Here is a 14330-nt window from a genome sequence, read left to right as displayed (position 1 = left end):
TATCATCTTCGAAAAAGAGATTTCAGTTAGTTTTGGTTTATTTTTATTTAACACAGGGTAATATTTATTATTTAATAACGTGTTATTATCATTATCCTGTTTGGTTCTCAAGTTATAGGATAGATAAGTCTCTTATACGGGATAGAGAAGGTTGTTTCAGAGTGATAGAAGGACTATCACGATTTAATCCTGGGCTAATACCTTGATGAATCGTTTATTTTAATGTAGCGTTCAGCAAATCCTAAATAAACAATTTCAATTTTGTATGATACACGAATCTGTTCATTTCGCGAAAAGATGACGAGAATTGCTTTTGACTTTATGAATTTAATAATAATCTTCTATAAAAACCAACGTTATACGATTTTATCAGTTTCGATAAATGGTCGAGATTAGTAAACCGACTAAGAACGAGAAAAAATGAGATAGGCTTTTATACACATAATCGAGTTATTGAAATTTGTGGATGTTAGTGTACGATATTTGCTTTGAACAACTGCATCGCAATGAACGTTTTTACTTACATCTGCAAGTTGAGTTTTTCTCTGTACAGAAATTTGCAAGTCTCTTTATCGATGGCCCTCGTGAATTTTCAACAGTAATCTCACAAAGCAAGCTTCCGTATAACTTGTAGTACGTGTTGGCTACGTTTTGTTTTTAGAGCTTATTGCAGTGTACAATCCGATAGAAGTTGCGAACAAAGGAGTATTAATCGTTCTAAATATCGTATCTCTTATGATATGCCACTACTACTGTGCTTCGTTTGGTTCAGTTTAATAAATAGGATGCTTCTCGTTTAAGAGTTCTGGATATTTCATAATTTACAATATGCTTTTACTTTACACGTACCTTTCCTTACGATTTTATCTTTATGAACGGAAACAATACGAATTTAGGATTTGACAAATTCAGAACAATTTATATATACTGTACCTATAGTTATTGTAATTTTAATGTACTTTTATTCCTTAACAATTACACATTGTTCATATGTTTCATATGTTCAGAGTTAATAGCGTTCTTTGAATTATGTTATTCAAGAATTTCTAGATAAAATAGGAGAAGGTACAAAATTGCTCGCATCTTCCATGTATTTCCCTTTAAGGTAATTTCTTTACAGTCTTTTAGAAAATAAAAAGACGAGAATATATGTTACGTGTTGATAGTAACATCATATAATTTTGGAATATTCGAGAGTAATATTATACGGTTGCTTAATAAATTTTATGCAATTTGTTGAAATTGTATTTACCTACACATTGATTACCTGCCTCGGTTTGTTTCTGTTTCGTAGTCACAAAATTTGGTCCCGCTAAGGTTACACCAGTTGAAGAGACACAGCCTAAGGAAGAAACGACGACAGAATCAACGAAAACGTGAGTATTTTCAGTAGTAAATGCTAAAATTTCGACGATCCGAATACGGCGAATTGAATAATTTAAAATAGCCGAATGTCCTACATGTACTAAAATATTGAAACCAAATGCAAAAGTTCGCTATATAAAGCGCCGCGTGACATATTTTCTTATTTGTATCCATAGAATATTTTGACAAAAGTTGCCGCGAGAAAGCTGGCACACTCGATATATGAAATTTAAAGCTTGCAAATAACTGGAACATAATACATAATAGCAAATAATACATTAGTCTCGGGAAATTCTTAGAACCGGACGACTGTTTGCTCCAAAACCCGATGGTTGACCGTATTCGGATGCAAACGTATTCGTCTTAGGGGAATTCTCGAACACGAAAACTTCAACGGTCTGTTAACTTGGACGTTTCAGGAAGTCGAAAACCGGGGACGATTGCCGAGTGTGTCGGAAGTCGTTCGCGCCTGAAGAAGCCTCGAGAATCTGCTGCGAGTGCCAACACAAAGTTTGCGAGGACTGCGCTTGCTATTCAACGACAACGAATTCCGACGATCCGGTAGGCGATTCAAATCTCTCTCCCCCCCCTCTCTCTCTCTTGCGTTATAGCCAAATCTATTTCGGGACGATCAATCGATAACTCCGGCAATTAATTTCGGATACCTGCCGTCCGATAATTCCGATAATTTCTACCTACGACAAAAGTGCATTTGAAAGGTTTCGTGGAATGTAGAAGACACATTCAGCGAATGGTCGAACGATGTACGATCTTTGGCTGCGTTTAAAGAAAGGATCGAGGAGCCGCGTTAAATACAGGTGTACAAATGAATGATGCAAATCTTTTACTAAGGTTTATCTGGAAAGCGATGCAGCAGGTTGTTCAATCAAAAGGTGTTCGCCGTTGTTTTCTATGACTTTAAGCCATCTACCAGGCAAGTGATGAATTTCATCACGGCAAAATGCAGCGTCTTTAGAAGAAATCCAAAGTTCGAGTCATTTTTGTATCTTATTGGCTAATTGAAATTGTGTATCGTATATGGCGTGTTGCATCGATCGGAACAAGTAGTACTCGAAGGAGTAACGTGAGGCGAATAAGCTGGCTGTTGCAACACGTCACAAACAAGACACGTTATGATCTCTTTTGCCGCGAAAACAGCGTGTGGTTTACGTTGCCACGCAGCGATCTCACAGAAAGTCCTGCTTCCTCGACGCTCTGACAATTCGATCTTGTCTAAAGACACGACATTTTCCAGTGATGGAATTCATCAGTTGGCTGACAGATGGCTTAATGTCGTAGAGAGCAACGACGAATACTTTTATCGAACAACTCGCGGTATCTTTCTTTTAAATAAACTTGCAGTTTCATCGTTACATTTAATACTTAAATAACTTAATATCAAAGACACGAATGAACATACTTTAGATTGATTGATCTTCTTCTCTACGTTTATGATTGATCTTAGATATTACCGAGGAATAAATCTGCAATTGTGAACATCTTAAGACGCATATTGTATATCTATTAAGAAAAATAAACGGCGACATCAAAATCAATAATCGAGTGATTAAAGCGGCGCAGAAATGAGAAGCATTTATTAGAAACGGTAGATATAGCTTGTACACTGCGCGAAATAGAGGCTAAAGTAGGAAACGAGAATTCTTTGCAACGGCGTATGCACGCGACTTTTATGGCGTTTAATTTTCTATGAATGCCACCGTCGACGATGTTCGTGGCTGCACATTTGTTTTTAATTAGAGGAAGCAAGGCAATTCGCGTAAAGGCATACGGTTCTTTATTTTTTTAAATACGCCTTCCTTTGTTGTTTTAATATAAGAAATACGAATGGAAATATTTTTCTGCATCAGTTTTTCATAAACGCAATTTGACATTCTATTAGATATAAAAAAGTTCTGTTCGTTTATTTTGATACATAAATTTTATAAGATAATCAATATCGTCTATCTCTGTGTCGATGATAGTTACGCCATTGGTTCACAGCCATTTTTAATTATCGTTATCCCTGTTTCCATCTATCTCGAATATCAGGAAGATTTAAAAAAAAACGAGATAATAACCTAACGGATGCACAATGCAATTTATTCTAATCTTCTTTTACCTATTTCCATTTTTTCCATTTTCGTATTCTCTTCGCCATTGTCATTATATTCTTTGTGATTTCGTTTTATCATTTTCCCTCATTGAATATTCTATATTCATTTTTACATCTTCTTTTTCCCTCTGTCTTCGTCGTTTCGTTTCGTACGTTTCTTTCTCGTGTTCTATTTATATTCGTTCGTCTCATTCCTCGCGATACCTCTCTATCAGCCATTCTTCGTGCTTTCTTATTTTTCCCTGTTACCTGTGTTTATTTGACGTACGTTCGGTTAGTCCCCTCGACGCGTTCGACCAAACAGCTTTAAAATTAATCAAAGCTGGATCATACGTACGTGTCTGGACGGTTTTGCGCTATGGTAGATTGCCACTGATGATTAATGCGGAACACATCCTTCTAGATATGAATTTTTAATTATTTCGTTGGCAATTCGCAAATTCACCTACAGTCAGATTACATTCATCGATTACATCGACAGATAGATGTTAATACAAATTTACCTTTCCTACCACAATAATCATAATCGTGTCTCATGATCAAAGTGCGTATATCTATGCAATAATTTATATCTTTATAAATACAAGTAATGAGACAGAATTAATATAGACATTTGCTATACCTGTCAGAAACTATTGCAGCCCCGATACTTTGCATATTCTACGTATTTTTGCACACTCAAATCTCGCATAGATGCAAACAAATCCGCAGTCTACGCGCTAATAAAGATTTTGTACAATACGCAAAACGTATCCATAAAAGATCTTTCTGTGGCAAATATTAAAACACTTTCGTAGGTCGCTGTATATAAAATAGAGGTACCGGTTCAAAAACTGAACAATCCTTATACTTTGCTTTTTATTAACAAATCTACGTAGACCGATAGTGAAACTTGCCGTGTAGTCGCTGCTTACACAAAAGGTGTTTCATCGAATCGAATATCTGATGGAACAAACGACATCGTTTATCGGTTGGTCAGAGAGCGTTTTATTCGTCGCTTGGGATCGATTGGCCAGCGTGAAAGTTTCACGAGCATGTTTTTTCAGTCGTCCTGGCGGTGCAGCGTGTGTCGACGAAAACTCGCGTCTCGGGACCAGCCGATAGTGACACAGGAATCGACCGATTCCTTACTCGAGGTGCCAGTTTTAGAGGCTCTCCAGAGGAGGCATAGCGACGCGAGACTCGGCTGTCAGAGCGGAAGTCAAATCGGCGGTCTCGGTTCCGGACTGGCACCTCCGAGGAGCCCGGAACTCAGGAGGCATTCGGATGTGTCACCCGCGAGTTTGAAGGAACTCGAAAAGGTAAGTTGGCCGTTATGTGACGTCTGTGAGTTGTGCTTCTCAAACAATCGTGCTTCTCGACAATGAAACAGAATACATTGCCACATCTATTTTGTGCATCGTATTCATTTCAATCGGTCATGCTTAAGAAAGGATGTATGGTATCGATTGCAAGTTTGAATGGAGATTTTGATAAAAATCTTCTGCAAAGATAATAATATTTGTAATAATTACTTTGATATTTTATTTCCCATTCTTTTAACTATCGTTATACTTGTACCGAATATACTTGTGATATTTGTATTGAAAATATCGAGTTATACAGATGAAACGTCAATATTTTTCGCTTCGATTCAGCAACGAAATAATTCAATTTTCTAGGCATATTTTACTTCTTCTTGTTTATTTTTCGTAACTCTTTTCTTCCAGACTAGGAAGGATAGTTATATTTCTTTTTGGTATATTCTTATAAGTTACACTATACGCTTTTTCAATCATCAAGCTTGACATCTCTTGTACTTGACATTCAGATTTAGAACTCAGAACGTAAACTGGACCTTACAATGTTCCTCTTGCATCCCATATGCCTTTATTATTTATATTCTAATCTTATAGATATATTTATTTAATTAGAATGTGATTTATTATTACGTTCCATTCTAAACACAATAAACGTCCATACGTTAGAAGAGCAACAGAAGGAACTATATTAATTTCTACGTAAATCATATTAGAAGAAGGTAGAAAGATATTAACGAAGCAACTATATAATAATTGGCGATTGTATAAATCAAAGAGTCACATTTTTCTTCGATCTAACGACGCGATATCTCAAGTGTTTCTAACTCTCTAGCAGAGAATAATCTATTTTTGGTTAGCTACAGCAGAAATAACGCCGTACTTGCAATCGATAGCGCGTTAATCCTATTATTATCTCGAATAATCAAAGTAAAGGAAACATTAACCCTTCACTAGCTGACTGTAAGTAACTGTTTGCGGTCGAGAACTGAACATTGCCAGCAGCTGTGCTTTGATCGGTTGGCGGTATACCAGTACTATCTAGCACGCTCGCCTCCAGCAATTTTATTTAGTCTGGATGTCAACGTGGGTTATTTGTCTCGCAATATGATGCTCCGTCGCTAGATGCATGTTTGTACGTTGCAACGTGTCTTATGCTTCGAAAGTATGCTTCGTCCTGTTCTTTCCTCGATCGCAAAATAATCATCCGGAATTCTTTCTTCGCGCGATCTTCCAATATTCCAACTTCGAGATTTGATAGACAAAATAGTATAGATCGTATGGACGCTTGTAATCGAGACTATAGTTGTCGCAGCTATGAAGGGTTGAGTGTTTCATTAAGATTGTTAATAGATTAGTAGAATATTTACAAACGTTTTCTTTCTCATACATGTTTCACTCGAGATACGCTTTCTCAAATGATTTGATCTAATAGACTGTCATAATTTGACAAACCTCACGAATGACAAAACATAATGAGAAACATTTTGTCAAAGATCGGTCCTCATTGGCATGGTTTATGATAAGCACAGGAAACAAAGCTGATTTCTTAACTTCTTTCGTTATTCTTTTTTTTTTTTTTTATTGCTTACGTATGAGGCAGAAGGATACGATGATTCAAATTCTCTTTTTTTATGCAGAGATGCAGTTTTAAGATTCGACACATCCGTCGATCAATTTCGTATTATCAAAATTGTATCTGTATTTATTTTTGCAGTTAAGCGTGTACACTTTATAAAATTGAAGCAGTTAATTTTCCAGCTGCGAGAGATGCTTCGCCTAAATCATTGGCTAAATGGCACTCGTTAACGAGTACCGCGGAGGCATAAGAGATATCCCTGACTAATTTCATCTTCGTAGAAGACGGTCATTTTACTATCTACGATCTTCTGCAGGAGTCATTAACAAAGTTTCGAAACGAGTTACGATGGCGAACAAAAAGTTTCGCCCGACAAAACCTTGGCCAAAGAGCACGCGGTAAAAATTGTTTTAGGAAGGTGACATTTAGAAATTATATTATACGGCGACTCGTTAACCATCCACGGTTCGTATAATAAATTAGAACTTCGGGGTGTATGGTTTCTCTTAAAGTATAGATATTCTAGTTGAAACTTAACTGGAAGTCGGAGAGCAAGTGGATGTTCGTAACAAGAAATAGGACGCGAAAGCTAGCTTTGAGACAGCTGCTTTGAAGATTGAGGCTTTGAAGGTCGTGCCTTTGAGGGATTATGCGTCTCCGTGTTTCTCGAAAACGTTTCTTGATTAATTAAATATAATTCTCGTTTATGTGTCATTTGATGCCACTAACGTGCAAGTATGTTCAATTGCAAATAGATTTTCACATGTACGATTTTATTCGCTTCGTTATGCAAAATTAGAAAAAAAAAAGACAGTAGATTCTGTTTTGCAATTAATTTGAGCATCGTGCGTGTTTCTGATTTTCGAATTTTATTTTCGTCATTCTACGTTGATTACGAGAACATTCATTATATTTTCGTTTACTTATTTTTTAATAAATTATATATAGTCTTAAGTATATAGTTTCATATAGGTTTCCTTACTACGAGATGATTCAGAAAAGTTGAGTATAGTTTTCTCTTATTACAACGACGAAAAGCCTGGTTGAGTAGCGGAAAATTGTTCTGTACAATTTTTCCAAAATTCGTTTGAAACCATGTCATAGCCCGATCCAATAGCTAAAATCATTCGCTATATTAAAAGTGTGTGAAAAGAATTGGACGCGTCAAAGAAAGATGAAAAGAGCTCGCTAGGAAGCAGAAGCTCGTACTTGCGTCATTCGTTCTCGAGCGGCGGAGTTTTTCATTCGTGGAGCTTCGTCGCGGCCCACGTAATGTTAAACAGTAACGATGACGCAGGTTGCAGAGGATAAAGAAGTAGTTGTAAGACTTGATAATATTTAACTACGTTAGTTAATTATGTGAGTGCTGTCGTTGGGAGAAGCGTATTTACGAATTATTAAATGAGCGTGTCGACGTTAGTAATTACGTTTCGAATGTTGACACTGAAGTTGAAATTACAGAATTAGCACGCGGTTTGCTGGACTTTTTTTGCTAGGAATTGTAGTGTTCATTAAATTGTTGAAAACGTCAGTTTATCTAATAATGTAAATGCTTGTCGATAATTAAACAGAAGTAAAATAAACTATCTTACTAGAAATTTCTAAAATAGACACAACGATTTTAATCTAACAACACTGTTCGTTGATATAAAATAGTTACCTTTCTTTTTTAATCTTCATTCGGGTACCAATTTCTTTATAGAGCGTTTCACGAAACTTTAACAGTTAGATGCTATCAGCATTGTTAAAGTGGGTCAAAGTTCAGAGGAAAACAACGAGATGAAATCGAATGATTTTAAGTGGTCTATTCTTCCTATGTTATTATTAAATATTTACGAGCACGTATACAACCACGTATTATCGTGTTAGTACTTTTATCTCCTATTTCTTTGGAAATATTACTTTGGGGAAGTCGTTAGTTCAAAGATATTTGAACATGAAACATTTTATCGGATTCCTTTACATTTTACATTTACATTTTGCCTCGTTACTACTGCAACATAGTCGCTATACATATATAGTATTTTATGCTAAAATATCTCTTTTTAGTTTCAAAGTGAGGCTGAAATCAAAAAATTAAAGGAAAATCAACTAATAATTGTTTCATTGCGTCATCTTCGTTCGATTTGATTTGGTAGCACGCGTTTCTAAAAATTTCATTGCAACTTCTACGTTTCTATAATAATTTGCAAAGGAAAACCGCCAATTAATGGCTTCATTCATAGCAATCATAATGCAATCTATAAGTGTTCTTTGGATAGAGAAACGCAGGCAATAAGGGATCCATACAAAGTGTGCAAATTGAGAGAAAGAGAAAAAGGGAGAAGGAGGAGCTAAGAATAAGAGAACAGTCGCGCTTTCGATCCTAAGAATTTATTGGAAATCGTTTTTGTCAGTCGAGAGAAGAATCGGCAGAATCTCATTTCATTGGAAACGACTGCGGAAACGAAAGAAAGTGGAATGAAATTGAAATCAGGGACGAGGCCACGCGAGGAGGGGATGGCAGGCTAGGGATTGAGAGCGTCGGGTTACGGTAAATCCGGAAATCGGTCGAAAAAAGGGAACAAGAAAGTGAAAAGAGGTCGCGAATCGCAGATTCTGCCTCTCTAAATCTTTGCTCGGTACACAACCGGAAATTAGCGGTTGCCAATAACAAAGAGACCGAATTCAATCTCTGTGTAACAAGAGAATTAGTACGAAATACATTTTTCTATTTCCTTACTCATTTCTCCAATTTTCGATTCGCGTTTCCCACGTAATCGCGCCTAGAACTCCCTTGAGTTTCGTTCTTGAAATGGTTAAACCCTTTGTAGCCTTTTGTAGAACGAGATCCTCCAAGCATTAGCTTCAGCTAATTCTCTCGTAGTGATTTCACGTTTTCCTTCGTGCTTTGTAATAAATTCTATACATTTATATAGGCGGTCCTAAATTCGTGGCATGAAGGAGGCCAGGAAGACTTTATACCTTGGTAGTTGATATAAGATGAAAATCAAAATCTACAAGATTCCATTGGAGGCTTTGTCTTCGAAAAAATCGAGTTTAAAAGCTTGTCAAGTACACGCGTATTTGACTAATTGCCAACTCAAGGGGAATGGATAATCGACAGGATCGGTTATCTTGCATGCGAAAGTCAGTCGAAAGGGTACGACTAGTAGGTTCTGTAAAAGGACTACTTTTATTAAAGCAAATTTCCATCAAATTTCATTTGTACGCATAGTTATACACTTGTAGGATAAAACGAAGTATTACACAGTCGATTTAAGGCCCAACACATTTTATTCTCACGTTGTTTGGTTAAAGATCCAATCCTCGTCCATACCAGCGAAAAATAAATCAGAACGTAATATCCGAATGGTCAGGAAAGCTACGAATTTTCCGAAGAACTTAACATTATTCGATGAATCGAAACAGCCCCTCTCTGTCGTAATTTATTGCGCAATCAATGAAAGTAGATTTGTTGAGATGTACGTACATCGGTTGCAGCCGCGGATAAAGAATGCAGAGGATCGTTAGTTCACAAATTAACGGTTTACCAAACTTATGAATAATGTATAGTGGCGTATCCTCGACCGAAACAGGTTGGTGACGTAAGCACGCGAAGCACACACGAACCTCGGCGTAACAGTTCGCGACAAATTTATCGGGGCTGAAGTACCAGCGTCGAACGACCGATGTTAGCGAGGGGAATCTGAAAATTAGATCCCGCGATTCCGTTAAAATTTGACGCAATTTCCTCGATTACGCCTCGAATTGGAACAGCCGGTCGTCAGCTAGTAGCTTCGGCCCCGAAATCCGAAAATCGATTCGACGGACCAGTTTCAGGAGAGATGCCATAGATAATTAATTGGAGAAACATGAATAATAATTCTTTGGATAAATCGGTGTCAAACGTAGGAATCAGGTAAAGCTCGTCGTAAATAACGACGTCTCTTCGACTTCGTAAAACGGCTATGTGCACGTGCACTTGTTCCGATATGGTGACATCGGCATCGCCGTTGGGAAACGGATTTCCTATATTTTCTTCTCGCTCCACGGCTCTCCCTTTTTCACCGAGCCTTTCAATCTCGCCATGGCAACGTCAGTAATTGTCTCTACTAACTGACGTTTCCTGACAACAAGTTACAAATTTGAAGAGTTCGAACAGCTAGGAAAGATCCTGCAGCCGTTACCGGGGATTGTTTATGGGATCTGGTTACCGGGATTCGATGCGTGATAAACGCAAAGTCTGAAACGCGAATAATAAATCCGCTCGAGATAAATAGCTGATCGGCTTGTACATACGTCATCGTTGTATCCTGTCTTCCTTTCGCGATAAAAAATTGTTTCTACGTATTTTTACTCCTGAAGCATTTTGAAGATATTTGATAAATTTAAAGCGAGAAGTAGAGATTGTATAAAACTAGATTTGATTATTCTTCGTGTAGTAACATAAAAGACGTGAAAAATTACGCTAGTAATTAGAAAATCGTATAAAAAGGTGGAATTTTCATTTCACCTTATCACGCAATCATTACCAAAGAGTTAAGTAAGCGTAGTTCGTATCTGACAGTTCTCCATCCTCTAATTTACGAGTTGTGAATATAAAAAAATTGTTATTTTATGAAACGTTTTTCTAAACTGGTCTATTAAAAAAGAAAAATTAAACACAAAGTTTCTTCTTTTCTTTTGCAGAATAGGATTCTTGTATATTCTAATACAATATACAAGTTTCTATTTGAAATGGAAATCGATCTTCAAATAATCTTGGTAAAGACCAACCAGTCAGAGGCAAATAGCACAAATTGTATTGTTCCCTCGAAACCATGAGATTTTTGCATTCGGTACTTTCGCTGAAAATGCATTGCCTTCGAGATATTTAGGTGGAAATCCTTCAAATGAAAGCTCTGTATAGAAAATATTTAAGAAATCTTGTGAAAGTAGTATATCAATATAGATAGTTACTAGTACAAAGTAGTTACCAGTATAATAGCAGTTAAACTCGAGTTATTTTCTTTGTAGAAAATACGAAAGGAATAAATGGAGATAATTTTCAATTACTCAACTTTATATGACAAGGGTAGAAATAAACTTGGAAGTAATTTGGTCTAGAAAGTTCAGTTACTGCTTAACTTTTTCTCGAAGTAAAAATTCCATTCCTTACAAGCTTTTTTTTTATGGAATATGAAATGGATCAGCGCATATCTTCGTCAGTTTATTGTTCAGCATTTAATGAAAATCCTGATTTACTTTGAATAATAAATCCAGCTCAATTTCGAAATACTTATTTATTAGACAATTTGCATGAAAAAGAGAACGTATTGCAATTTACGGAATTTATTATTTAAGCTTTTGTATAGAGTAACAAAATTATTCATAGTATAATTACAAGAACATATTCATTAGTCTCGTATAAATAATAAAAAGTTAAAAAAAAAAAAATAAATTGTAGAAAATTATATGCCTCTAAAAATGTGTTATTGATCTGAATATTTTTGAACAGAAGTAATTTTTAAATGAGAAATTATAGAAATGTGGTTTCTATCATATTAGATGCAAACTGTGTCTGACAGCGAATGACCTATTTTCTCCTTAATTACTCTTACTTCTTTTTTCCACTTCAGTTTGGTGCTTCACTCAAATATTGCCGATTATATTTTTGCCTTATAATATTTTTAGTATATTCATTAGAATTATTTTATTGGCGCTAGGAAAAATAGATATCGATAGTATTAACAGTATCTCCAAACTTTTTAAGCTAATGATAGGTATGCGATAGTAATACAATTTAATTTTACAAGCGAGTTTAAGAAATTAAATTATGTTAATTAAATATATTTTACATGGATTTCCATAACTTTTCATAATTGTTCGTATCCTTAATAACTTACGAAGTCTTTATAGAAGATCAATCGAAACGCTGCTAGCTTTGTCGCTAACGAGGCTTGTGATACAGTAGAAATCAATAAATTTTTCAATAATTTTTTTGTTATTGCGTACTCGCACCGTACGGTACGAATACGTTAATTGTACGATACTTGTCGATAGCGTAATATTATTGATTGTTATTAATGATTTTTGAAAGAGTACAGTAGCGAAGTTAATTAATTTTCCAAACGAAATAATAGTTCCGAATTAAAGGATTTATGTCTGGCAGCAGTAACTTTTTTCCCCTTTCTATTAAAAATGGCATTAATTGGTTGTTCGTTAAGAAAAATGAACATAATTTTAGTTTCGTGAAAATTCAAAGAAAATTAAAATTACAGTTACATTTGAACGATAAATCGTTTCATGATCTCTGTCAAATGTCGATTAGATTTAGAAAGCGTATCTCGAGAATAAAAACAAACGATAAGAAAGCGAAGAAAGTAGAGACAGAACTGAGAAAAGAAATAGAGTAATCGTATGAACGCAGCCGTAACTAGTTCATCATTCAATATTTTCCAGACATATCAGTTCCCCGCGTACTCATAGCTTCTCGTATCAGTGTACGATACACTCCCCGATGTGAGCACTGTCACGCCAACAGTCATAACTCCTTCACGCAATGGTGTCACTCCCTGTGAAACTCTAATCTGTGTGTCGTAATGTTATAGTTTCGAAAGGTTGCAGGAGAACGCCGCGACGAGCTCAGATGGGAAAGGGACCTGGATCGCAACATCAGGTCTAGGGCGACCTCGCCGGATCGTCATCAGGTCGATAGGGGTAGGGCCACCAGTCCCCAGAGGGTCGCTGTCGTAGCATCTTCCGTCGGCGGTAAGAATCTTTGTTCACGATTTAAATTCCTTTCTTTTCTTCTTTTCTCTGTTCTTTTCTCTTCTTCTTTTTACTCTTTGTAACCATGTTCTCCTCTGCCAGTCGTTTCTCTTCTTTTCGAAATAAACGCGGAATAGCTATTTCCAGCTGCAGGTGATCCAATTTTAGGAAATGTTATTTTCTGAAGTCTTCTTTCAAGGAATCTTTATCTTTCTATTATAGAATAGCGAAACATGGGTTTATATGGAACTCGTAGAAATATAAAGGGATATTGAAGCTTTTTATAGACAAATTGAATTAATTCTTAGTCGTGTTGTTTCCTCTTTTTCCTTTTTCTTAAACGAATAAATTTACGTAGGATATTGAATATCGCGTGGAATGTAACAACGATACGTTTCATTCGATGTTACTGATGATAATAGCAGATATCATCTGAAGTATACGATTCATATTCGTATTTGAAATAATAAATACACGTGTTATGTATACACTTTATTAGAAATTCTTCATTACTAAATAAAAGCGTAGTAATTATTGTTCTGGGCTCGATTATTAAACTGTTTGCTACGAAATATGGTAATGTATTTCGTACGTTGTTAATACGATAATATTAACGTTTATGAGAAAAAGTTTCATTAATTTTATACTATGTCAAATTGTAGAAGAGTATTAACTTGATACTCGTTCTGGAAATAATTTGTGAGATGATAACTCAGACATAACTCGTGTTAATATTCCATGTGTCTTTGTACGACACTCGTTTTTAATGTTTCGATTTGCAAGATTTAGAAATCGCTATTTGCAATCGTGACCTGAATATATCCAAAACATCTGGCCTACTAAATTTCCTAAAACGATTATGTCTTATATCTTATCTGAACATTTCGCTGCAAAACGTGACTTCCACAAAACCATAACGATCTTTCGTGTTCCATTAGGCGAGCCACCGGATATATTGAATCCGGACGAGGAGGAAGAACGTCGAAGGCATGTACGACGTCCAAGTAGTACAGCTCGCAGAATGACCAGGCAAAGATCGTACGACGACGAAATGAAGAACGTGGCGGCTATGTCTGGAGGCGGAGGACAGCACGCTCATCCGGAACCTGGTTTAGGGCTTCCTGTGCAACTACCGAGACGGGCATCAGCCTACGACGTGTATGCCACACCAGGAGCCGGTGGACTTAACGCCATGGCCATCGCAGCGGCTCAACAAAGAGCGTCGATCTCAGCGCAAGGTAAA

General features: G+C 36.3%; 2 protein-coding genes across 3 annotated transcripts in view; one reads left to right on the top strand and one right to left on the bottom strand.

Moving 5' to 3' along the window:
• The window catches only part of LOC139987918 (cytochrome c oxidase assembly factor 3, mitochondrial-like), a 159075-nt gene that overhangs the window by 81312 nt on the left and 63433 nt on the right, over positions 1–14330 (bottom strand). The window lies entirely within an intron of this gene.
• The window catches only part of Fife (regulating synaptic membrane exocytosis protein fife), a 150813-nt gene that overhangs the window by 75353 nt on the left and 61130 nt on the right, over positions 1–14330 (top strand). The window contains exons 4-8 of the mRNA XM_072004736.1: positions 1295–1376; positions 1785–1926; positions 4525–4779; positions 12928–13087; positions 14026–14325. Coding sequence (XP_071860837.1) covers positions 1295–1376; positions 1785–1926; positions 4525–4779; positions 12928–13087; positions 14026–14325 — 939 coding nt within the window. The remainder of the gene's footprint in view (positions 1–1294; positions 1377–1784; positions 1927–4524; positions 4780–12927; positions 13088–14025; positions 14326–14330) is intronic.

Source organism: Bombus fervidus, chromosome 6 (genome assembly GCF_041682495.2).
Source record: "Bombus fervidus isolate BK054 chromosome 6, iyBomFerv1, whole genome shotgun sequence".
Classification (NCBI taxonomy): Eukaryota; Metazoa; Arthropoda; class Insecta; order Hymenoptera; family Apidae; genus Bombus; species Bombus fervidus.
The sequence above is the reverse complement of the archived record's forward strand: the minus strand, read 5'-3'. Positions and strand labels throughout refer to the sequence as shown.